At 31.8% G+C, this 27,775-nt stretch overlaps 1 protein-coding gene across 3 annotated transcripts in view; it reads right to left on the reverse strand.

Moving 5' to 3' along the window:
• LOC143082869 (twitchin-like) overlaps window positions 1-22,947 on the reverse strand; it is a 140,357-nt gene extending 117,410 nt beyond the window's left edge. For all 3 annotated transcript variants that reach the window (XM_076258835.1, XM_076258834.1, XM_076258833.1), the window contains exons 1-6: window positions 22,804-22,947; window positions 14,387-14,709; window positions 12,783-12,798; window positions 7,050-7,198; window positions 5,772-5,927; window positions 1,433-1,744 (exon numbers count right to left, since the gene is read on the reverse strand). In XM_076258835.1, coding sequence (XP_076114950.1) covers window positions 1,433-1,744; window positions 5,772-5,927; window positions 7,050-7,198; window positions 12,783-12,798; window positions 14,387-14,699 — 946 coding nt within the window. In that variant the 5' untranslated portion in view covers window positions 14,700-14,709; window positions 22,804-22,947. The remainder of the gene's footprint in view (window positions 1-1,432; window positions 1,745-5,771; window positions 5,928-7,049; window positions 7,199-12,782; window positions 12,799-14,386; window positions 14,710-22,803) is intronic.
• Between the last annotated feature and the right edge of the window lie 4,828 nt (window positions 22,948-27,775).

The following is a 27,775-nucleotide window of genomic DNA, read 5'->3' on the forward strand; positions in this document are numbered from 1 at the left end:
CTAAATAAACTGTGTAGGAGTAAAAAGCATGGAGATTGAAGGATTTATAAGCTATTTTGTTTAATGATAACACAAACATGATTTGTTAGAAAATCAGTATAACTTGATTGCATCTGGACTGTTATAACAAATTGGATTAAGGCCAAGCATAATATAATAAATTGAAAGTGAAATAAAGAAAGCAGTGAAAGCTGATTTATGAAAAGCATTGATTTTGATATATCTAAATAGTTTATGTTTTAAACCATCTATAAATTAAACATGAAAAAAAATGTGTAGGAATTTCTTCAGAAAATTTCAAAATACCTTATGTCTTTAAGCTTTGATAATTATAAAAATTTTGATAACTAAAGCAAGCATACATTAGTTATAGCAGACAAAATTCTGAATGATGAAAGATTTTTCTATAATATTCAAATCTCCAATCAACCTTAGAACTGACAGCCTATAAATTTCCCTGCCAAAACATAAATTGGTTACTTAGTTATCCTCACAGTTTTATTTACATAAAAGTTGAAGTGTTTCTATTAGATATCAAAGTAATGACTTAGATCCCATCTTTTAAGTCTAATGATCAGGTCATATCATTTACAGTAACCTGATAAAAAAACGCATTATTAAATACAGATTAAAGGCTTTTTAATTCCTTAAAAGTTCATTAACCCTTCAGCATCAATTTGTGTACAAGTCCCTTCATCAAAATTTCTAAACAAATTCCTCCCTGATACAATTTAGGCTCTTTCTTCTGCTCCTTCCCCACTTTCACAAGTGTATATGTTATTCACACTTCTAAAGTTATTGTATAGACTTGATGACTACAATCAAAACCAATGGGCTGTCATTACATTTTTTTTAATAGATTCACTTAAACAATGTGAGGATATAAATTCCTTACATCATGTACATACTGGTATATACCAGGCTTACCTTTAGCTGTAATTAGGACAAAAGAAAAATGAAAAAAATATATATTATGTTGCGTTTATGAAATGAACTGAAAAAAGTGCTTTGTGTCTATTGCTTATGTTAATTGTTTTTGTGCCTTGAACAAATCTTTTCAGTAAAGCTAAATATAACTGATTTTTACAGTTTGTTATTATGTTGTGCTGTAACACGACTTTCTTAGGTTAGGGAATGGTTAAGCCCTCATAAAATTGTTTAACCCCGTCTTTCTCTTTATGTGCCTGTCCCAACACAGGAGCCTGAAGTTCAGTGGTTTTCATTGGTTCGTGTGTATCATATTTGTTTTTCGTAAATTTTTTTGTTATATATAGTCAGTTTGTTTTTTTCTTTTGAATTGTTCCCATTTTTCATAGCTTCCTATATTTTGTATTGGCTTTCTCAACATTGAAGGCTGTACAGTTGCATATAATTCTACCCATAATACTCTTTTCATTTCTATCTTCTATTTGTTTTAGAAACTTGAACATACCTTCAAAGTTAAGAGTAATGGTAGCTGTGGAATCTCCTAAGCTATTTTTGGCGAGACATTTATATTCTCCGCCATCATCTTTTCCAGGTTTGTCTATTTCCATGGAAACATCATAATTGTTTTTATCGCCTGTTTGAATCATTTTATAACGTCCTCCATCTGTAAGGGCTTGTGTCCCCTTCATCCATGTGATAGTTGGTTTTGGGTCAGCAGTAACTTTACAGTCAAATATGATTTTGCCTCCAACTTGTTTAATAGCTGGTTTGGTTGTGAAGGATGGTCTGGTACCTTGTGGCTTACCCTTGTCATCACCTAAAGACGACAAACATATATATATATATAATATATATATATATATATATATATGTAAAACCATGCAATAATCAAATAACGAAAATTTTAAATTTAGCATCTGAGGTAAATTAATGCTTCCTGTCATTAGTAAAAATAAGGTTACAATGTATTTTTTAAATACTGTAGATTCAAGTACTGTGGAATCAATATTAATTGAGGGATACTTATTTTTAAGGATTTGATTGGTAAAGGTTGCATGTTCACAAAATGTAGAAATAAACAAAAAACATATTTTTATGACTTGTATGGCTACCTCACAGAGTAACAAAAATAATTTGTTCAACATAAACATTAAAGACAGGTTCACCAAGATTTCAATCCAGTGAGAGACATGGGGTTAATGGTAAAATTCCTAATAATCTTAGTTAAGTCTACCAATTAAAATTAATGAACTTTTTACCCTGCAACCAAATTTCATCCTAAATTCATTTTTGTATAACTGACTATGTAATGATTCATCACAGACAAGATCAACCTATTGATTCAAAATAATTAATTACAATGTCTTTTAAAAGGCTATTAAAAGGAATGTTTTTGGAAATGAATGAAGTCATACTGGAAGTCATTCTTAAATTTTTTGGTTTTAAAATTTGTTATTTTGTGAGGCTAGTTGGCAACACCTTGACTACTACAAGTATTTCACATTTATTCATTTATGAACAAAAGAATTCATTGATATCATAAAATTCATCAAATAAACTCAACAAAAATGTGAATACATGCACAGTACAATGTAATGTATGTTCAAATTATATTTTTTTTTCTAAAATCATAGCAGCTTGCAAAAGAAAGGAATGAAAGATTGCAGAATTTGCTGAATGCTGTATATAATTATTAGACTTTGAAGACAACAAATGCAGAGATGATACTGCTGAGATAATGGTACAGATACCTGATAATGTTCTACATTAGAAAGTGAAGAGTTGGAGAGAGATTCTCATCTATAAACTAAATATTATTCTTGGCATGAGAGAACTGATTGAAATACAAGTTCATTAAAGGTTAAGAAGAGTTAAAACAAATACAAATAAATGCATTCTGATTAAACTTGTATTTCAATACGAGGTAAACAAAACAACATTTTTCTTGATAGAACAACTGAAAAACAAATCGCCTGTCTTGAATAACATACATCCCTGTCTTCAAGCTTTAAACAGAAAAATTTGGCAATATTACAAAGATTGTTTTAAGAGCATCTGCCCTAAAGATAAAATTCTTCAATGATTTAAGTAGTTAAGAAACATGACAAAATGTTATTGTTACTATTACAATTGTAGTGTAAGTTATGGTTTACAGCTTTCTCAAATTGACATAAGATATAACTTATTATAATGATATCAAAACATAGTAATTTAAAAAAAAACTGCTGATGCACCATTTTAAAATATGTAAACTGTATTTAGTTGCCAATAATATAGACTACTCACCTACATTGTAAGAAATGAGTGGAGGTTGATTGACTTTTGGCTTTTAAAGTAAGTTTTATGGCGAACAGTTTATAATATGAAAGTATTAAGTGTGCCTGCAGAAAATAATGAAAGACCTTTGGAAGGAAAACTGGCAATTCTAGGAAATTAAAATTGTTATTCTTGTTGCAACATTAGCCAATGTGTGCTGAAACTGCTTTATGTTGCAATAAGCCATAAATCAATAAGACATGCCTAAAAAGTGAAGAACCATAGGTCAGAGATCAAATGATCACATGATTATACAATACAATGACTGAAAAAAGTGTGAAAAACTCCAAAGACAGCTCCCAGTCACAATGAATGTTATAAAAAAGATAGGTGCAAAGCTACTTAACTTTGAAATTAGTTTCCCATAAATTGGTCATGTTGGCTATTAGTTCATGTTATGAATTTCTTGCCAACACAGCTGTAGATTTCCAGATTTAATAACTAAGGTACATGTGTATGCAGTTGACCCAGTTATCAGACACTGATGGGGAGATAAGAACTTACTTTCATATTGATTGAATTAAAACTTATTATGATGTAAGTGTATGTATTTATATCTAAGTTCTACATTCAAATTGAATATTATTTCTTTATTGCTAGTTCTTTTCTAACAATTTCTATCTTATGGAACTGCACATGTATTGTTTCTCTCTAAATATGTTCAAATAAGAGGTATTAATTCATATTCATTTGTTGAAATACTGCACAGGAAAAAGACTGTATTCTTTCATATATATATTCAAAACTCTCATTCAATCATCTAAAAACAGTGCATTGGCAGGTTGAATAACTTTAAATATTGACTTTATTTTCCCAAATTTCTGTTCTCAGAATACAATTCCAAAATTACATCCATTGTTCAGTAACCTCATCCTTTCTTTAAAGATTTAAAATCCTATTTTTATGAAGATGCCAAGAACTGAAAGACTACAATTTAGTACAAAGACCTATTTTTACAACAATGTCAAGAACCGAAAGAGTACACAGACCTATTGTTATAACAATGTCAAGAAACGAAAGAGAACTAAATCTAATGTCAAGAACTGAAAGAGTACAAAGACTTATTTTGAGAACAATGTAAAGAACCGATTGTACAAATGTCAACATGTACTTTGTGCAAGACTGGCATGACAGACTATTACATGACCACCTATATTCCCTGATTTTTATCAGCTAAGTACCATGTATTCATCATTAAGTTTGTGTTAACATCTCTAACCCTAGGTTGTATAAGTTTACAGCTTACATAAAATCTTATGTATAGATACTGTATACCTAAAATAAACATGGTGTTATGCTGTTATGCTGTTTACAGAAGTCTGTGGAGAAGATGAGGTTAAAAATCTTGTTAATACTACAAAAATCTTGTAGCAATGATGTAAAATTAGATAAAACAACATGTCAAAATGTACTGACATAACATAAACTATAACAAATAGTTTAAGGTTGTAAGCAACTATTGTCTGAGCCAGGCAACTATTTAGTTATGGGTCATTGTCTCAGCCAAGCAAATATTTACTAATGGATGACCAAGTTCTACTTTATTTTCTCAAATTTTCAACACCAAAAATAATTTTTAGCAATTTCATGGACAATTTAATGTTTCTTGGCATGGATTCAGGATTTCTTTCTTGGTTTCATTTAATTTTATTGCATTTAACTTCAAATCTTTTACTGTGATGCTAACAAAATCCATTAATCTGGTACTGGAAGAAAATACCCTGGACTATGAAATTACTGAAGTGATATTCTAAAACTTTCGTCAATATGCAAATGTCAAAAAGAAATAACAGTGTTTCCATTAATGTGCTGCAAAATATGATTCCTCTTTTAACAAAAATGTTTAACTGGTTATAACAGAGAAAGCACTCAAAAATTACTTATTAAAAAATAACAAAGAAAGTATTCAGATCAGTATTAAAATTAGGGTTGGTCAGGTTAGCCAAAATACAAATATATTTATGCCGAATTATGTCTCTTATAATAGAAAAACAAAGTATATGAGGTATCTATCTTTGACACAAAATCAGTACATGCACAGCAAAAAAATCTTTTGAATGAAAGGAGTTGTGAGGTACAACAATCTAACTACTCAAAAAACACATCTGAAGGTCAACAAACGGTATTGGCTGTAACACTCTGTGAAATTCAGATATACAAAGATCACAAACAATAATCTTGTCATCTTATGAATATCAGACTTACTAAAAACTGGTTCCTTTAAGATAATTCTACAACAAAGAGCTCACAAAACATAACTGTAATATGTCAACTCTTTCCTCCAACAATTTTCCATATGGGTTCCTTTAAAAATCTGGGTAGATTGATCTTAACACATGTAATTTTAGTACTAGTTCATGATAATATGATCATGCTTTGTTGGCTGAAAGCTTATCTCCAAACAAGGAAATAGTTGTGTATAACAAGAACAGCTGATGTCATTCAATGATATAAAATAAGTTATCTTTTCAAGTGGATCACTTCTATAACAACAACACAGGAACACAATGCAATTTAGTTTTACTTACTATCAAAATTAAGTCTAATTGTTGCATTACTTTCTCCCAGAGCGTTTTTAGCAGTAACTCTATAATTTCCAGCATCCTGTGCATTAACACCATTGATTTCTAATACTATGAAGTAGTTGTTGTTTCCTTTGGGATCTGTCTGGATCTTAATTCTACCTATAAACAAAACAAAAATGCAAATAATATAAACATAACGAATGCTTAAATTAAAATAAGTGTAGTCAATATGTAAATATGCCATGCTTCCCTATTGTTTTGACTTTTACTTTCAAACACTTGGTCATTTCACAACTCATTGTCCTATATGGACTTTTTTGAAAGGCTTTGACAAAAAATTCATATCTATACTATCCTGTTTGAATGGGTTTACACTAGTAATTTTGGGGCCCTTTATAGCTTGTTGTTGGGTGTGAGCCAAGGCTCCGTGTTGAAGGTCGTACATTGACCTATAATGGTTTACTTGTATAAATTGTTATTTGGATGGAGAGTTGTCTCATTGGCACTCATACCACATCTTCCTATATCTATTAAATCAATAAATTAATCATCATGCCTCTGTGTCCTATAAGTACCATGCATAGTCGCATTTGTCATCCTTACTTATGATTATTCAGTTGAGGTTATTTTGGGAGAAAAGAAAAACGAAAATAAAGGTGTCCGGATATTGTTTCCATTATAGACAAGACTTCTGTTTAGGACTGTTTATGTATACTATGATCATACATGTATACGTACAATGTATACTAATATGACCATGCATACGTATACTATACAGTGCATTTGCTATTGACTATCAATTCCAAGTTTACTGTAAACAGCGGTCATATTATATAACAGTGACCGCCGAGGATAGTCAACTTGGAATTTATAGTAAATTGTTAAAACACTTTATTTATAGTATATGTATGTTCATAATGTACAGAAAAAACGAAAATAATTGAAATTAAGACTTTGGAAAAAGGGGGAGGGTTAAAAAATTTGTTCTGACCCCTAAGTATGACTGTGGATAACTTTCCTGAAATTCTCCAGTCATAAAATCTTTTACAAAATTTTATTCTATAACAGTTTATATACTTTCAATCACGCTCTAAATGCCCATGATTTCGCGGGTGTGTTCTAGTATGTATTTATGGTTGTGTTTAATGTATTAGTTCTGTAGAATAAAGATTACAGATATACTCAGTAGATTGGCATTTTTGAAAGATTTTTTTGGCTTAATAAATGGATATGGGGAATGTGTCAAAGAGACAATGACCTGACTAAGATAAGCCATTTTACCTCCATCTTTGATTTGTTGATCATCCCTGAACCATGAGATCTGTGGTACTGGGTCTGCTGTCAGCTGACATTCAAACAATAGTTTCTTTCCATTGTCAGCTTGTCTTGTTGATGGTTTCTGTGTAAAATTGGGGGCAATGCCATCTTGTCTGTAAAATTAAGAAAACATGTACAGACAACATTATTTTAGTTTTTTCAGAATAAAATGTACTTTTGGAACCTAAGAACATTCGAAAAACTTAAATTATAAGTTAAAGTGATCTGATCCCTTACTGGTCATGGTGAAATTAATCTTTTAATGACAATGTCATAACATGCATAGTGAGGACCTTTGAAATATTGACATATTAAAACCTAGTCAGGAGTCTGCAGTCCAGTGGCTGTCATTGATCGATCAATGGTTGCTGTCTGCCATTTTTATATTTTCTTTAATGTTATTTGTCTGCATTAGCCATTGGTTTTTAAGCTTACTATACTGTTTGGGGTTTGCTCGTTGTTGAAGGCTGTACAATGATGACCATAGTTGTTTACATCCTTTGATTTTTGGTGCACAGACATCGCATTGGCAATCATTCCACATTACATTTTTAAACATTCTACAAAATGCATTATGAACAAGTGCTATGCACCATGATTCAAAGCTCTTAAATCTGAAAAAAGAAGCCTGGCTCCTGTAAAGGATCAATTTGTAGTTGTCAGGTGGGTGGCTACAAATTGTGGATCTTCTTATAAGATAACATTCTAAAAAATATCCTCTGTTGAATATCAGGTATTTGATGTACAGTGGTTTATCAAAGGTGTTGAAATCTCTATTATCTATACACTGACATTGATTTACTAACTACATTGATGAAAATCAAAGTCAGTTTGAAATGCTGAATACTACCAACCAAAGCAACAGGTGGCTTACATACAAATAAAAGTTTTATTTCTGTCAAGAACTTGCACATAGTTTAAATTCTTGCAATTTCTGGTATGTATTTATGGAAATTGATGAAGTGTTTGATGATCAATAAACATGATGTTGAAGTCTCAGATGAAACAAAAGGTGTTTACTATGCTCTCATCTTCAAAGAACAGTCTGACATTTTGGAAAACCTCTTAAACTTAAATTTCATTATCTAAAATATTTATATTTTTAAATTTCTCAAGTTTATTATCCATCCTATGTTTCAAAATGTTTTAAACAATATTTCAATGTACACGTTATTCACTTTATCTATCATGTCTATCATGTCTATATAGTTTATCAGAACTGCATAGTGAAAAAAAAATGAACTTTCTTTTGCATTCTTATATCAAGTTCAGTTTTAAATAAACATTTTGTGAAATGATTATGAAGAAATATGGTAAAAACATCATCAAGTCACGCATCCACTCAACATCATACAGAATGGAAAATGAAAAACTAGTACCGGTAATCACGATGTGGTCAACGAAGAGCTTGCAGAAGTTGCAGTAATGGTCAAAAATATATATTTATGAATAAGAAACAGAATAAAATTGACAAAGCAACACAATAACAAATTGAAACAAGAAAACATTTGAAATTAATCAACACCTGTTACACCACTAAAGTAAGTTTTCCCGTATTTTTTTCAGATTTAACAAATATAAACAGCCTTGCATAGTATTTACAGAATATACATATCTTCTAGGAAGATTTCCAAAAGTTTCTATGTTAATAAAACCAGGTGTGAAGCATCTTTGTTTCAGAATTCACATTGACCAAAAAAAAGTTGTTATACTATAATTTTAGCAATATGTCATGTATGTTTAGATGAATTAGAAACAGGAAGAGTTTACACCTGCATTTTTGTGTGTGGCCAGAAAAAGAAACAGTTCGAGGTGATCCTTTGTCTTAAGTTGTATCATATCTATATTATTAAACAGAAGACCTCATTTTGTGTGTCGCTTCTCTTCTTTCCACAATAAATTAATCAACACGCCTCTGTGTCCTATAGGTACAGTGCATAGTCGCATTTGTCATCCATTCATATGATTATTCAGATTGAGTTATTTTGGAGAAAAACAAGAAAGAAGGCATCCAGATATTGTCTCGTCATTGGACGAAATTTTAAGTCAGATTAGACTTCCGGTTTGCGTTTTTCTGTATGCTGTGAACATCCATATACTACGAATAAAGTGTATTTTAATTCTATCTGCTATCATTTTCAAGTTTACTATCCACGGCGGTCACAGAGTTTATTAAATGGAGAGGGTCTGTATACTATATCAGTTGACCACCATGGATCGATTAGTAAACTTAAAATTGAAAGTAAATAAATTTTATTTACATAGTAATGAATGTTCATAATATACAGATAAGCGCTAAAATTATTCATGTGAACTTTTGATACCTTTTCTTAAATTCTCCAGTTATTAAATCTTTTACAAATTCATTGATTACAAAAAAAAAATGCATGATTGCCATGTTGAGACAACTCTCCACAAGAAACCAAAATGACACAGAAATTATCAATTATAATAGGTCACTGTACGGCCTTCAACAACGAGCAAAGCCCATACCGCATACTCAGCTTTAAAAGGACCTGAAATGACGATGTAAAACAATTCAAACGAGAAAACTAGCGGCCTTATTTATGTACAAAAAATGAAAGAAAAACAAAAATGTAACACATAAACAAACGACAACCACTGAATTACAGGCTCCTTACTTAAATGCTCATAACATACCCAGTGTTTGTTCATTTTGAAATTGATAGAAAACCAAAAATTGGGAATTTTGGAAATGAAGGAGGAGGGATAAAAAAAACATTTTCCTGTCCCCAATAACCTATGTCTTATGATACTTTTGCTGAAATTCTGCAGTCATTCAATATTTTACAAAATTCTTCCAACAACACTTTACATACTTTAAACTACGCTCTGAATGCCCCTGTGTTCTAGTTAAATTTAGGATTGTGTGTTTTGTAGCTACATTTGTACTTCATTAAGTTAATATCAGCTAATGTCCTATTTTTTTGGTATATTGCCTTTACAGAAGGTAGTTTACACCATGCATTATCCCACTTGGTCTATGATGTACACATGAATCAGTATTTTTTAACATGATTAATGTACTGTAAACACTAAATAAAAGAACAGGAATAATACAAATGATTCTGTCTTCTTGTCTTTCAGAAGTTTAATACTTAACTTAAGTACGGTATATACATTCATAACTGAAAGTTAAACTAACACATTTTGCAATTTGTAGGCTAATAAAATAAGAAAAATGTACATTAAACTAAAAGCAAAAAATGCCTGATAGTCTTAATCATGTTAATGGACATATTTGTTCCACCCACAAAATCTAAGACCATGGCAATATTCTATTTGAAGTGTAATTGATTGTTATAAATAATATGTTTGAAAATTAAATATCAACTTCATGTATTGCAATAATCAGTTGTAGGATGTTGGTTTCTTTTCAAACTTAGTTGTTTCATGTAATGTGGATACTGATGAAACATCTATCTATCTATCGTCATATTTCCGCACTCAGTCACAACTTTGACTATTACATGCTGTCATGCAAAAAAATATCAAGGGTTAATACACTGTGGCAGTGAGGATTATTATGTAACTTTTACATGTATTTCCCTTGTTTTAACTATAAATTTCATATTTCTTTATTTATTGATTTACATGAAGCTTATTCAGTAAATATTTGTTAGATTGAATAGATATTGGTATTTTGAATTCATGAGTTAAAGCTATTTATTAATATTGTTAAGTTTTATATTTGCTTCGTCTCAAAACCTTTGATTACCTTCTACAAGAAACTTATATATTTTAAATAACTGGTTTTAAAATTTTATGTTGAATCCTCTGAGGACTGACATTCAGTCCAACCACCCTTTGAGTTAGTGCATCTGCTACATGCCTTCTTAGTACGGGTTAATTGAAGTCATTGAATGCTCCATTTCTACTATTTTGCTTTACATGATAAAAGTTGTATTTTGTTGATTAAATTATATCTTGTTTTTAGTTTTGGTTTTCATTTACTTAGATATATTATAGCGCTTTCACATTTGGCATCTATTGTCTCTGTTAAATCAGTTCACAAACCAGACCAAGCTGTGGTCCGCATCCTCGAATCTCCAGCAGAATTGCTCCTGCTAAAACACCAAGGCTTATTCTTTAGGTTGCACTTTGTAAATACAGCTGTTTCTCAAAACACGCCTCTTTTGGGGAGTAATTGAATATTCATAGAAAATTGATTTTGTTTACATACTGGTTCCCAGTTATACTCTCTGTGTTCCATATCGCAGAGACAGAACTTGGGAATGTTACCAGTAAATAAACACGTGCATATTGTTTACATTGAAATCTGTGGTAACCTTTCATTCGAGGTAGGGGTTGTTAAGAAAATTAGTGTAAGTTTAAACTCTGAGAAGTTCAGGGCATCTAAACGTTGAAAATATGCCGCACAGCCCTATATTTTGACCTTTGAAAAAAATTGTGGTGCATATGAACTTTCAATTCTAGGATAAGATTTTTTTCAAAACTTCATAGTAAAAGTGGTACAGTTTTAGCCGTAAAAGGAGTTCCTATGGGAAATTGCATTGTCAATATTTACAGAAATGCAACCTTTAGTGAGAATCTCATAATCCAGCTTCTCGTTGTTGCCATAATAGTGCAATAGTACACATTCCCGTGTCTCGCCAGACTTCGTTCCCAATTTTCCCAATTAATTATTCAACCTACACACGAGATGCTTAAAAAAAATCGGCCAATCACACGTCAACCTCAGTCTTAGACTCACTATTAAATCATTGTCAACTTATGGATTATGGATATGACAGTTATGAAGAGGACTGGTTTAGCTCAAGACTGAAGACAGTCAAAAGGTAACTTATCTTTAACATTGTGATTTGAGTTTCAATGCAATAACTCACCCTAGGAAAAGGGTATAAATCATGGACTGGAGCGGGAAATACAAATTTTATTGGGTGTTTTTATTTTGTTTCATCAATTGTATTTCTAACGATTATTCTTAAGTTATTATTTACTTGTTTAGATATATTGGCGTTACTAACTGTTAGATAGACAAATGTCTTAGTTTGTATTCAAAGTCCATGTTTACAAGAAAATAAAAATCCTTGCAGACCACTTTCAAAGGGAGGTAATCACAATTTAAACTAATATACAGATCGAAGTCGGTTTGCCAATATCCGGAAACTACAGACTGAAAGCAACACTAAGACTACTCTGATCTAATATAGTAGACTGATACTATTATAGTAGTCTCCGATCAACAAGCACGATCTCCTTAAATTAGGAGTATCGGGAAGGTGGTCAATATGAATTGATACCCCTTTCAAGGCCATCATCCAGAATAAAAAAAAGGGGGAACCATTATCGGTGAACTTGATTAGTAGAAAGACAGTTTGTTACTGGAATAATGGGTTTCGTTTGTTTTGAATCTTTCCTTGTCATAGATTTTTGCTTTTTTTAGGTTTTCTCTGGGGTTTAAACTTTTGTCCAGCTAATAAACGAAAATTGAAGGTTTCACACATACCTCTTCACGGTCACATTATTTATATAAGGAAAGTTCAGCTTAAAAAAAGAAAAAAAGAAAGAGAACAGGAGAATATTTATTTTTCCAATTAAGGGCCTTTAGCTGACGGCATGACAAAAATCTGGGATATATTATATTATAATAGTCCCAGCATAAATGTTTTTTTTAATTTATCTTATAAATCTTATAATTGTAATTGTACTTACTGTTTCTGTCCGGGTGCTGAAATAATAATTCAAATACGGATTAAGATAGAGCAATTTTTTCAAACAATTACTAAAAATTTATAAGGAAATCATCAAAATCTACCACCAATTAAGGCAATTCAAGCTTTAATATTTATAATTTTGGTTAATGGCATGTTGTGAAATAAGACACAATGGTTTGTTTGAATCACAAACGGAAACTGTTGTAACACTGTGAATTTTCGGATTTTTTTGAAAGACTTGTGAAAATACAAATGGTTGAAACAAAATACAGGGTAAATTAAAATGAGACTTATACCTCAAAATTTGAACGTTATTCTAAGAGTGAAATGATATCATCTCTATATATATTTAATATGCATAACTGTTAATTTCGTTATTTATGATTGACATCAATTTCATATGATGTAGTAGATTTATTGTTGTTTCTAATTCATTTCTCTGTCAATCATAGGAAACAAACTGCTATCGAAATGTAGTTATTCTACACGTTTTTACTCTTTTCTGCACCAAAACTGCAATTTCAGCATCATCTTTTGAAGTGATATGCATTGCCATGGTAACATACTGGTAGATGTACAAAACATCATGTATCATTATCCTATAATCATTATTTTCCCTAAACACGACAGATAGCTGTCAGAATTGTACGCCAGGTAAAATGTGACGTCAAGGTAACGATAATTGCAGAAGTAGAAGAAGATTATCTTCCTGATTTTTTGTCGCCACAGCAGTTTTTCATTAAGAATCTACAGTTCTAAAGCTCTGTCTATACAGTTATCGCCAGTAACCCGTCAAGAATACGATATTAAAATAAGATGCATGATCTAAGATGCCATTACAACCCGAAAAGCAGAGACGAGAAATGTTATTAATTTCTTTTATGAAATATTGTCCTGCAGTAAAGTTCTATAGCTCTTCAATACTTAAAAATCTCAACTGCACCGTTAAAAAGTCGGTCGTAGACGATCCTGTTCAGAACCTATAAAAAGTCGATCGGAGACTGTCTTGTGCAGAACATATAAAAAGTCGGTTGCAGACTGCCCTTTCAAGTGTAAATTTGTGAATACAAGAACCTTATTATTTGAGGGACTAAAACAATGTTGTGTGGGTTTTACTCATTGCTAAAGGCCACACGGGGACATGTAGTTGTTAATTTCTGTGTCATTTGGTCTCTTGGTAGAGATACGTCTCATTGGCAATCATTTACCATGTCTTCTTTTTTATATATTTGCACATGCCGTAGGTTGCACAATAATTCTGATGACCAATTATACAACATCTTTTTATTTTCATATTGACAGTTTGTATAATAATCTGTTGACAACAGTAGCATTGTCAGTGGCGGATCCAGGGGAGGGGGTCCGGGGGTTGGATCCCCCTTTCAAGTTTTGGACGATCAATGCATTTGAATGGGGACATAAAGTTGGACCCCCCTCCTTTTTGTCCTTGGTTGGAATCCCCCCTTTTTTAAATGGCTGGATCCGCCCCTTCATTGTAGCAACTGGATTATTTGGGTACATGTTTCCTCCTCTACTATCGGCTTTTAATTTTGCAACAGAATATATACTATTTGATTCTGGACTCTCTGAATATAAACTTACCACTGAAGTTCAAATTGATAGAAGCAGAGACTTCTCCGAGCTTATTTTTAGCAACAACTTTATAAGTTCCTGCATCGGCTTGTGTAACTCCCTTTATATCCATCATTACATTATAATTGTTCCCGCCAGCGGGTTCAACACGCATTTTAATCCTGTCCGACTGGGACAAAGGAGTTGTTCCCTGAAACCATTTAATGTCGGGCTTCGGAGCAGCCTCCAGAGTACACTGGAATACGAGTAGTTTTCCATTATCTTCTTGTTTTAAGACTGGCTTTTGAGTAAAACGAGGTGCGATGTCGTCACCTACCCCCATCTTGGACTACCTGAAAAAGTCAATGTATTTTTTAAGTTGGTTAATGAAATACGCTATTGTTGTTTTATCATATTCTAAACCTAAAATTACTAGCGAAAAATATTTTTTGGAAAACTTCAACGGAGATTATTTAATCTTTATTTTCTACCATTTTGTAGCAAGTAAATATATTTGCAAAGTTCTTTTCATCTTTTCAACTTGTTTAAATGCTCATGTTGTAAACAAAGTAAAGCCATGCAGTTAATGATGCTAAATACGTAGTTCCCTTTGTATTTATATATGAAAGTTTTCTGTTACTTTTTTATATAGAAAAACAGTCTTCTCAGCTTGTAATATGTGCCTCAAGTATTTGCTGTATTTACTCAACATTTTTTATAAGTTGGTATAAGATCTGATAGATGAATTGAAAGGATAAAGTTGCACATAACTATAATTGTCAGTGACTTCGGTAGAGTTGGACATATAAATACATCTGTTCCTAATCTGATTCCTGAATATACTAACAATGTGTTATACAAGTATATTTCAAGTCCAAATCAGACCATATGCATGGGATTAGGTATTTGTATGTCCGATACACAAATCTAAGCTCTTGTTTTACTGTCGAACGGTTCAGAACAGATGATTTACTACTGAGAGGAATAAGATCATCACACTTGTAAAAAAGATGGTCGAAATACACTAAAGGGCTATTTAAATCATACGTCGATGACAAGCTGAAATGACAAATAAAAAGTAATAATAAAAAGGACTACATGACTCTGACAACGAAAGACTGAGCGACTCTGACAAAAACTGGGGGTGATCTCAGGTGCCCTGTTGATTAAGTATATCCAATTCCACATGTGGCACCATTTGTGTTGTTCATATAAGTACTAACTCGGTAACAAGTATAATTCGGGGATGCCATATTCGAAAATATATAAATATAAACCATATACAAGTGCTGTTGCAAAGTTAATACATATAGGAATGGAAAGTACACAATTGGAAAGCCGAGAAGTTCATCTCTTTTGTCGTAGAGTTTTGTTCTCATCCCATGTTCATTGTCAATTTCTTGATGTAAGTCAAAATTTGAGACAGACTTAACTGTATCTGTTATATCTTTATTTAAAATTTGATGGGATAGACTCGTTCAAATTAAGCAGCAAACTTTGAACTATTTAGTGAAAGGCCTAGGACATCATCTATATAGCGGAATTTGAAGTTAAAGGATAATGCTAGCGTTTTTCATTCTTCCTAAGAGCCTACTGCATGTATGAAGTTTGCCTCATATGAATAAAGGAATTATATTATAAAAAGATTAACGTTACTCATATTATCTTAATTATTGATCTATGTGTATTTGAGATTAAAATAAGGGGGGAAGTTACTTACTGAAACAAAAATCAACGAGCGGACAAGTGTCCATTAGCGATCACATGAGCTGCATGAAGGTGTATATTGCAAAAATAAACATTGTGCTGATAGTTTGCTGTGAACATACCTGAACAGTATAATCAACAATTAGAGAAAGAGGAAAACCACACTATCATAAATTGCTATGGAAACGCAACATTTTAATAATACTAATGCATTCATACTTATTGTTTATATAATTAACATTTTCATCGTGAAATACTTGAGTTGAAGGTTCTGAGGTTAAGATAAGAGTAAATTCTTTGTAAATGACCTGTATCAACTTATTTGTCTAAAATTAGTATTTTCACAAGCAGAACTAACGAACGTTGAGTGAACCAAACGTTGAAAGGTGTTTATATTAATGAATATCAGCATGACTATTAACACTATTTTGCACTGCATACACTTTTTAAGTATATCCTTCCAGTGGCGGATCTAGAATTTCCGATGAGGAAAAGGGGGGGGGGACACTGATTGAAAAAGAGGGGACCCACTTCCTTTTTTAAGTGGTATTTTATCAAAGCAACCAATTTTTTTCTTCCCAAAAGGATGACCGGGCCACCCCACTCCCTTTATCCGACTCTGTCTTCATCTTCAATATACCCAGTCTCTTCATATCGTATTGAAAACGAGAATTTGTCAACCAAATGACAATAGCGGGATATTCGCCTATGGTAAAATATTTGTTAAATATATAACAGAATAAAGTATTACAATTATACTATATCGAAGAAAAAGTATTTCTTAGAGAGATAAAATGTCAACAAAAATACATGCCTCAACTATACATAGAATTACCGAAAACGAGAATATTTCAACCGAATGACTATGGGTTATTCGCCTATGGTACAATGTTTCGTTAAAGTATAGCAAAATACAAGTTTAACAAATATATTTAAATCAAACAAAACGTTTTTCTTATGTAGATAATATGTAAACAAAAGTGCACGATTAAACTATCATAGAAAGCATTCCATAACATTTTATTGCGATTAAGCATGTTTCTTTTAATATCAAAGTTCTATTTATATAAATTTTAATGTAAAATTTGTGTTCTTTGCATTTTAATTTCTTCTACCTTAAGTAAAACGGAAATACGGGTCAATGCTGAAAATAGAAACTTATCCCTAAAAAATTAAGTTCCAATTCAACATTGCTATATTTTTCAAAGATAAAAAGATAATGCACAATGTTTGAGACAAATGAAAATAAATGAAAGCAATACAAAACATATTACCTATCAGACTGTTAACTTCCGTTATCCTACTGTACCAGAAAGATGTGCAAAGGTGCGCTGCTGATGCTGAGAGTGATATGGTAATTGTACGAGTGATAATAGAAAGCACATGGCAAATCATAATTATCAAATTAATTATGTATCTATTGATCAAATTTATTAGCGCGTGCCATAACTGATCAATGATGCAACTTCATCGTGTACAAAGTCTTTACTGGTCAGTATACGTATTTTGATTTGACCCTAAATCCCAGCATCCTAACACATGTAATAGAGTAATAATTCGGCATAATACGAGTACGAACTATTTCAAGAGTTTCGAACTTGCCGGTAGATGACAGTTTTGGGTAACTTGAAAATGTTTATTTATTTTCGACTTTTTCAAACTAAAGGTTTCTAAGCGTTTCTAGTTAAGTGGATTCGACATGTTTTGATTCCAATTTGAAAGTAATGAATCAATAAAATTTCAGGTGGACATACAACTTGTTCACTTATGTTTAAATCACCTTTTGCACATGTTGATAAATCTTATGTAATGTTTAAAGCTTAACAATTAAAAGGTTCAACTCCACAGGCACAGAAAAAAAAATCCGAGACAAGTGCCTCTGTTCAACTCTCCTCGAACTCACTAAACGTAGTCTTGCATGGTTTGTATGTCCCTTTTGAAACTTAACTGTTGTTTGTATTAGCTACACATATGGGGATGTTGGACCGATTTGGTGTAACTTATATACACCAATACATTATTGTTAATGAAAAATGAGAGGTTTCAATAATTTAGGACGGAGTCTTTCGGCGATTTGACCATATGTTACTGAAAAGCATTATAAATGCAGGGTATTCTATTTGTTTAACGTCATCTTGGTGTCAATTTGTTTATTCTTATTTCAAAACTTGCTAAAACAGTCCTTACTCTGTAAACTTCAAATACAAACAGGACAACTTATAAATATTGGACATGTGACTAAAACAAACTTGCTAAAAGCTAGTGAAATAACAAAATTCTCATTATTTTGTGTATAATTGATGTTCCAGTATTTTATTCTCATACTGGTACTTTAGTTTCTGCTTCTACGTACTTTTATCACATACATGTATCACTTAAGTAGTATCACTGTAGTGCAGATGTTTATATTTTCATAGATCAGGGCCAAATGTGTATAAAAAAAACGAATAACCGCGTTCAGTATATAAATAACACATATACATTATTATATATAACTGAGAGAATGGTAGGACAGATTGTTACCTTGGGAAAAACATTGTCAATCTTGGTGATGATCTTGTTACTTTTCGAGGGGTAACGAGCTGCTTTGTCACCCTCTCGAATATGTACATGTATATTTAATGTTTTATCTGGAATGTGCTTTCATTTTTCTCTTTTGAATAATAGTTTTGTTTTCCTAGGTTTATTTTAGTCAGTACAAGAGGGTAGCATTCGAAAATTACTAACGGTCTAGTCATGTCTTAAAATATGAAATGTTACACTCGTTTACAGCTTATATATACCTATACCACTTTTGTATAGAAAATGAGATCTTGATTCTTGTCACTTATTCCAAACTTGAAAGCTGAGCAGACGAAAATTATTATATGCTAATGATTAATAAAATAGATGTTGATGTCATACCAGTATGAATAATTATTTGGCAACATTACTAAAAATGAACAGCCATTGAGGACGATATATCTTTTACAAATTCTACATCTACTTACGAAAAGAAAAGTTTAAGTGTCAAGTAAGTTATTGTATAGTGGAGAGATAGAGAACAGAACAGTCTTATAAATCGCAATTCAAAGAAATGAATTCAAGCTGAAGAGATATTCGCAAATTGCCACTTATGTAACTTCCTAATTATGAAGAGTAATGATTAACGATGTAATACTGATCACTAACTCTGAAAAGATTAATCATTTACATCCTGAACATGCAGGAGGATCATCACAAAAACCAAACACGTACGTCATGTCTCACGTACCAAATATATCATGTTGAAAACTATCGAAGCCAACTATGTTTTTATTATTAGTTTCGCAGAAGCACACATGATGACATTTATGTTTGCCTTTTCTAAATCCGGAAACGGGTGCTGTTAAAAAAAATATGAATTTTTCGAATATTTGAATATGATCCTCTTTGAAATATTGCTATAAGTCTCAAAAAGCACTATCTGTTAACCTATAACATATAGGGTGATTTTCGAATGCATTTGATCTCATGGCCAAATTATGCGTATTGCTTGGTGTATTGTAAAATTTTATAGAAAACTGTCAAGAACTTTCTTCCTGAATGTGTTAATGTTGATTATTTCATATTACAACTAATCCAACCTTTCCCATGGTATACACTTTGTCAATGTTATTAACTTATTGTTATTCTTTAAAATCGACCTGACATTGTATTGTTCCTGTCCGCTCGTATTTTTCAAACACAGCTGTGATTCAGTAAAGAAGGGTCAGAGGACTAAGCAAACTTACTTTTAAATTGTAAATGTTTGTGAATATTTTCAGCTCATGCATTTGCCTGACTGCTCACCCTTCCGGGGCACCTGATATCACCCACAGATGTTGTTGAATTCGTGTTACTTAATCAAGCATAAGTTTATGTAATGATAAGAAGAGTTGTTTTGTCTTTTCGTCATGTTTCTGGGTATATTACCCAAATTATTGATACTGAGTTTCCTCTGGTATGGTTTTCCTATTTTAGTACAGTTCATTTTGTCTAAAAATTCTTGGTTTCTTTAAGGATGACCGACATCCAATATCCTCTTTGACCTTATTGCAAACTAATTCGAATGTTTGAGGTCAATAAACGAGGCTGTGTTGACAATGATATGGGAAAGTGTGGTATCTAGTAAAAGAGCAATCGGCCAAGTGCATGTATACCTACTGCAACAGTATGTCGTTCTGCTGTTGCTATCTTTGTTTCCATAATATTACTGTGTAACATACTGAATATTAAATTGTGATAAATTTAGCCCAAACCAGATAATTATAGGTTGATATGGTAGATTCAATAGTCTCATAACACAAATATATATGGCATCTTTATAACATTTTAAAAAGGATATAAGGAAAAATCTGGTCATATATAACATATAACAGCAAATTTACCACTGCAAATGTTCTGGATTTAAATGAATTTGTTTTCAAATCAACATGCCCGAAATTTAAGTTCTAAACTGTTATTTTGTTGATGTGCCGCTATAAAATGACAAGGACAGGCTAAAATAAAAATAAAACGTACATAAATGTGAACAAAACTAAAACTCCATGCAGATTGTCTAATCTGGGAAAATCAATCATCCCAGAAAAAAACAACTCCTCTTTTTGATATATGATTCAATTGATTAATAATAACTGATGAATTACGTCTGTTTGACGGCAACTAAAACACATGTATGCATAAGCAAGGTGTTTTCAGAAGGGAAGAGGTCAAAGCTGAATGTGATTTGCTCTGAAATCTTGCATGAATACCCCAAACACACAGACTTTAACAGACTATAGGTGTTTTTACAAGTACTGAGCACAATAATTTACCCGTTTTTGAGTGTCCACCGCCGAGGTTCACCATTACTACAATATATCAATAACGGGGAGGGGAGTGGCAATACAGGCAATAAGTGTGTTCTTGACCTTAAACTATAAATTCATCAAGATGGTCATATTCAAAACTACATAGGCATGCATATGATTCATCTTAAGAGATAAGTGCATATTTTCTGTGTAAGCTTCCATCATGTTTATTCTTTATTCTATTGAAGGTTGGAAGCAAAGCATTTATTGACGTACTTTTAGAAATTCTAAAGTTCACCTGACTTCAAATTTTTATGGGTAATTGCATTTTTATTAGAATTATCACATGTATCAGTCTGAGAGATATACTTTTAAAAAGCCTTTTCTTTCATAACTTTTATAACAAGAGCAAGCATTTATCATATGTACTAGGCGGATATCATATAAAAAGTAAATTAAAAACAGAGTTAATGATCGATGCGTCTATTTAGCTTAAAACAAATGTTGTATTTCAATGTATACTTAACGCCCACCTATTGATTAGAAACAAATTTGTATGTATACGTGAGACATATTAACTGTGTATTGCAGATGTTTAGAAAAATTCCTGTAAACAGTCGGATAAAAAAACCCGTCGGAAAAAAAAAATTGGTCGATTGAAATAAATGTTATCTAGTAATCGAAAAGACCAAAGAGAAACTTGATTGACTAATCGAAAATAGTTTTGCTTTTAAAACAGCAACAACAACAACAAAATAGTGAAAAGAAATTTGAAGAACTGCACTTGCATATATATATCTGAGAGGTTTTGGTGGGTGTAAGATATTAAACAAGACGTTTGAAAATGCATACAGTATTACTAAATTGTTATTATTAATACATATTTATAAAAAGATATTCAAGATTTCCAGCTGGCTTGTCAATTTATACACAACTAAAACATGTAAAACAAGAACAGAAATTAAGCGGTTTATTATATCAAATATTAAAAATATCAAAAGAGAGCAATTCTTTTTTAAATTGATTTATTAATAAGACGATCTTGACTTTATCTTTAATTTTGTGCGAAACTTTTCTGGAAGAAAAGCACAAGTTTTAATCTAGCAACCAGTCTCTTCAACTGGGGTGTGGTTAAAAATGCTGACTCGTGATGCTTTTCGGTATTTGAAAATACGTCCAACGAAAGAGTTTTCATGCATGTCATGAAATGTTTGCATGGTTTGGTATAAAAAGAAATTGGAGCTCGAAATTATTCTTCAACAATGTTTAAAAGCAGACCCACTTCATAAGAAGTAAACCCACCTAGGTGTATAACTACATCAGAATATAACATGTGACAGATGACAATATAATATTTTTAGGGAGGGGGTCCGAAATTCATAGGCAAACACGATTATGTATATGTATTTTGATTCTCTACATATATTCTTGCATATTGAGTAACCATTTATGGCAACCAAAAACCGGAAGTGCACAGGTGACATGTTAGGAGAATTTGGTTGAAGTATTATTTTTACATAATAAAGTATCAGCAACTTAAATTTCTGCTTAAATCCAAGTTGGAGACGACATCTGTGAAATGTTTCATATCATTACAAAATGAGAGAATAAATGTCATTAACATAAAGGACATGATGCATTTGTCATTTCTTGTAACTTCATTTTTGTCATTTACACCCGACTGCGACAGCTTGCCATTTCGAATAAGAATGATGTAACAAATTAATAATGTTTAAGTAAAAAATATATTTGATAAAATCAAAATAAGATCAATCTTCTTTCAAAATTTATGGAAAGTGCATATGTATCATGTCCGCTTATCTCCCAGTAGCAGACGATTAAAGCATTTCCTGTTTCAATTAAAAGCCGTAGCAACCGTTTCATTAACGGTCATTTGATCTTTCGATCGATAATTTTAAGTCAAAACATTGCTTTTCATAGTTTACTCACCAAAATTTAAATGTCCAATTATTCCATGTACTGAAAGGAACCCGGTAAAACAAAACGAAGTCAGTGAGAGGTTTTCAACGACTGTCGGCCATAAGCCTAAAGAATAGGAGCAATTGCAAATATGCAAAAAATCTAAGCAGTAAGATAGAAACCTAATATCTCGGTAGGGCTTGCCATATTTGTAACAGACGTTTCAAGAAGAGGCTTGCGTTAGAAGCGCCATGACTTCAAATGATACCAGTCGTCCAAATTAAGAACAGCGTTTAAATGATTGAAGCAGTAATGAGTTGTTCTCGCGACTGAGCGCGTGCTGATGTTGTAATGGTCGTCTGCTAGAAAGATAAAACATCCTTACAATTAATGATTTAAATACAAGAAAATCTGACAGAAAATAAACAACGAAAATTATTTGATGTATTACAAATCGGACCTGGTTCATAAGTTATATTGTACGTTTTGAATTCTTGGAATTAAAGTTATATAATTTACAGAGTGCTAATGTTTGCCTGTTTTGAAAAAATACATTATGTTAAACGGAAATGTTTAACAATTAAAAAGTTGCTGAGAACATTTTAGTGTGATTTTCAGAAATTAAGACACATTTACAAATCACGAATTTCAGTTATTCAAGAATGGCATTGATTTTAATAAGTCCAGTATAACCCAACTCTGGTGTGTGTTTGAAAGGGTGGTGACATTGTATCGTCAATATTATGTTTTTCCTCGTTTCGTTGATTACAATACGGTAAAACATTATCATTACAACCTGTTATTGGTTTAGAATTATTAAAACAAAACAAATTTATTTACTCTTTTATTGTTACTACTGTGACTATTATGCGCAAATAAAACATCTGCACATGTGTCGATTATCAGTTATGCAAATGAAAAAGATCATTTTCATATGTAGGTGGTCATAAATGAGTAACCATATAACAAACAACCATTCAGAATCTGTAAAAGAACTGAGCATTTCTATTTTTCAAAGTTTTTGAATATTTTGAATTTTTATCACAGATATTTTTTGTACTGCCGAATCCGTAATACGTCAAAAAAATAAGTCCTTATCAAACCAAATTAAGATCCAATCAAAATTTAAAGAGAATACATCAGGCAACATTTTGATTTAGCAAACATCAATACAAACTCAGCTGTCTCAGTGTCAGCTGTATGGCAACACTGGTTTGAATTATTTGGTAAATAAAAAAAAGTCGTTAAAATAAATAGGAATGTCAATTTAATGCAATATAGAACAGGTACCCTATGATTAATAGAATGATTGATATTGAATTCACACCATGCAGTCAATATAATGCTATAATCAATCAAGCAGAACAATTTTATCTATGCATCTATCAACGTGTTCTTTGTTATATTGGTTTGGACTTTGATATATTACGGAACACATGGGACGATAGTACGTGATAAAAAATCTTATTATCCACATGTACATGTAGAGTTTTAGTTTCATGCACAACTTCTATTAACGTGTGTGCATCCAATGTACCGAACGATTATATCTCTCCTTTATAAAAGTTTAGAATACTTAAATGAGAAGATGATTAAATCGCGTAAAGACTGACAAACCGTTATCTAAATGACAAAAGAAGAAAGCACACGAAACACGAACCACACAAAAAGACTTAGAGGTTTAGTTGTGTTCGAGACTGCAGTATCTAATCCACTAGTGGTTCCGTAAATGAATGTTCAAAGAATTAATTATTATATAAGCGTGTATTGTCGGATACATAAAAGATCCAACTACGTGTAATGAAATTAAGGGATAAAAAAATAAATAAAGGAATTGCTATCTTGTGGACAATACCACAGGTACTTGTGGACAGGATACCCTTTGGGTTCCCCTGAGTGGGAATATCCCGAATGACCCCCCCCCCCATGTAGTTTAATTTTGATTTATTTTTTATTAAACGTTTATTTAAATTGTTTTCACTGGGAATATATGTCGAAGTTACTGACAAACAGCATTTGAGATTTTTGCCAGTCGACTGATAGATACATATCAGTCGACTGGCAAAAATCTCAAATGCTGTTTGTCAGTAACTTCGACATATATTCCCAGTGAAAACAATTTAAATAAACGTTTAATAAAAAATAAATCAAAATTAAACTACATGTGGGGGGGGGGCGTGTGGTGGGGGGGGGGGGGGGTTGGGTCATTCGGGATATTCCCACTTAGGGGAACCCAAAGGGTATCCTGTCCACAAGTACCTGTGGACAATATGAGGAAACTTATATATTGACAATCCAATAAAATTCATGAAAGAAATACAAAACCATGACCAAAAGGGCAAACAATTAAACGCGCGTCTGGCGTAAAAAAAATCAATCCTGGTATCTATGATGAATTTACTCATCCACAATTATTACATACTGCACAGGGACTTACAATTGATTTTCACAAAACCTACAAGGGAGTGAACTCAGTTACACAGTTAATGCAACCATAGATACAGCGATGGCAGAAAAACAAAGGAGACATGAATGTACAACCTTATGTAATACGGATTTTGCTTATTGTTCAAGGCCGTGCGCGTTGACTCATAGTTGCTTTCTTCTACGCTATTTGTTCTCTGGTTGAGAGACGTCTCATTAGCAATCATACCACATTTTTTGTTTAAATATCCTATTATATTTTTTTTTTTTTTGCACGTTTGATGAATGTTAATTCAGGAAAGTGGTTTGAACGCAGCTACTTCTGAATGTGTCATTCTGATTTTATACATCATGTTGATGTGTGTGGCTAAATGCCAAATATAGCCCTCTTTTTTTTTTTTTTGCTTTATTTCATTTTTCTATTCCTTTCCACAATTTGTGATCTGATTGTTCCTTAAAACACCAAACCAGGAACGCACTGATATTCGGTATGGTTAATTTTGATTTAGCACATTTTGCAGTTTTTCCGTGGCTATGTACCAAGTACATCTGTTTTTGTTCGTCTAATTATATTTCACTGTCATAATTACACTGATTAATTAACAATTCATTCGTCATCAACATGCAGAACAGTGTCTCGTCATGTTGAGAACATCACAAACCACAAAAATGAAAAATGGGTAGAAAAAAGGTGTTGTAGATTATCTTCTATATTTGCCAAATAATTTTAAGCTTAAAAGGGGGTCAGAAGGGGATAGATAATCAGATAAACTATAAGTCAAAACACTTAAATAGTAAAAGAGCGGGATGCACATATTTCCTCTGAATTTAAGATGTAAAACTCTTTTTCTTCTATTATTTTTTTTTTTATTAAATTGATTTGATTGATTTCGAGCGGTTCTGGTTTTTTTTTTTTTTTTTTTTTTTTATATTAGTCCCAAATTGAATAAGAAATCTCAGTTTGAATTAAAACCGAACTCTTTTGCGGTCTTTCCACGTCACCTTTTGATAATAAAGGATTAGATGAACTTTTATAAATTTACTTTCGTTAAAAAAACGACGTATAAGAAGATGTCACTTCAAGATTCAAGATTCAAGATTCAAGATTCAAAGTTTTATTTAAAGTCGATATTCAATAAAATACATAACACAAGCTCACTAAATCTTTTCAAATCGACTTATAACAAAATACAATACACACATACAAAAGTCATGAAAACAACACAATTTTAAACATATAATGCATAGTAAGATACCATAATGACATATATAAGTTAAAAGCATATAGTACACTTAAAACATAGCACAAGTTAATAATAAGATTGCACAAATCATGTAGTCACACAAAAAATAAAAGTAAAACTAGTATCTCAATTGTTTGTAAAACAATTGAAAGGTCTTTCCTGTAAAAGTGATGTTTTCGTAATGTACTTTGTACGACCTTTTGTTTGATATATGACAAGCATACCTTCTGAAACTGTTCGCTTTTTACACTTAATGACTTCTTCCGCCTACATTTTCGAGATCGGAAGTATGATATATGTAACATAGACAAGATGATCTTTCATTTGATATGCGACAACGCCATGTTCTAGAAAGTTTGAGTTTTGCACTTAATAACCCCATCTAACTAATTTTTGGAGGTCAGGAATTTGATATTTCAAATGTACACATCATGGCCTTTCTTTCGATATACAACAACCTTATCTAAAAAGAAAATTCATTTTTTGCACTCAATGACCCCATCCAACCAATTTTTGGGGGACGTCAATTTGAAATTTGAAATGTATGCTTTATGTTCTTTCATTTGATATGCGACAACCTTACCATCTGAGAAATTTGAATGTTTGCACTAAATGACCCCACCCGTCCCCCTGGGATGAAAAGGGGGTTTTAAATTTTCATTTTTAAGTAGAGTTTATTAAGACCTTCAATTTGATATATCAGACGACCCCATTTGTCAAAGTGCAAATAATGATGCAATATCAACTATATAAATAGAAGTTATGAAACTTACAAAGTCAATGCAAAACTTGAAAATTTCAAATTGATTTTTAGGTGTTTTTTTCCGTGGGATGTTTTTGGTATTTGGTCAAACATAAAATTATGTTAACCTCTTCGATTTCTTAAAAAATTTAAGTGGTAAGCTGTTGTTGATTCAGAAATATATGCCGCCGCTCGCAAAATTTCAAACTGCATTATCTCTAAAACGACAATAGATATCTCAAATCTGTTAAATGATAAATGATCTACAGGTAATAGAGAATATTAAAGAAAAAGAATTGAGACAATTTTAAAGTTCACCAAGGTCACAATTAATCATCAAATATATGATGCAATACTAAACTTGAGAACCGGAAATCGTGGAGACATAAGACTACCACCATTCAACTCAGGACCACTTGACCTTTCAAATATCACAAGGTCAAGGTCATAGTATAATGTGAAGGTCAAGGTGAAATTTCATCATGACCTGACATTGACCTCAAATTGAAGGTCTGGAATTACTGATCATCTTTGCATTTTATAGTAGGTTGATATCTGTTACCTTTAAAAAGATATACACAAAATACTATAC

The sequence above is a fragment of the Mytilus galloprovincialis genome, chromosome 7 (genome assembly GCF_965363235.1).
Source record: "Mytilus galloprovincialis chromosome 7, xbMytGall1.hap1.1, whole genome shotgun sequence".
Lineage (NCBI taxonomy): Eukaryota > Metazoa > Mollusca > Bivalvia > Mytilida > Mytilidae > Mytilus > Mytilus galloprovincialis.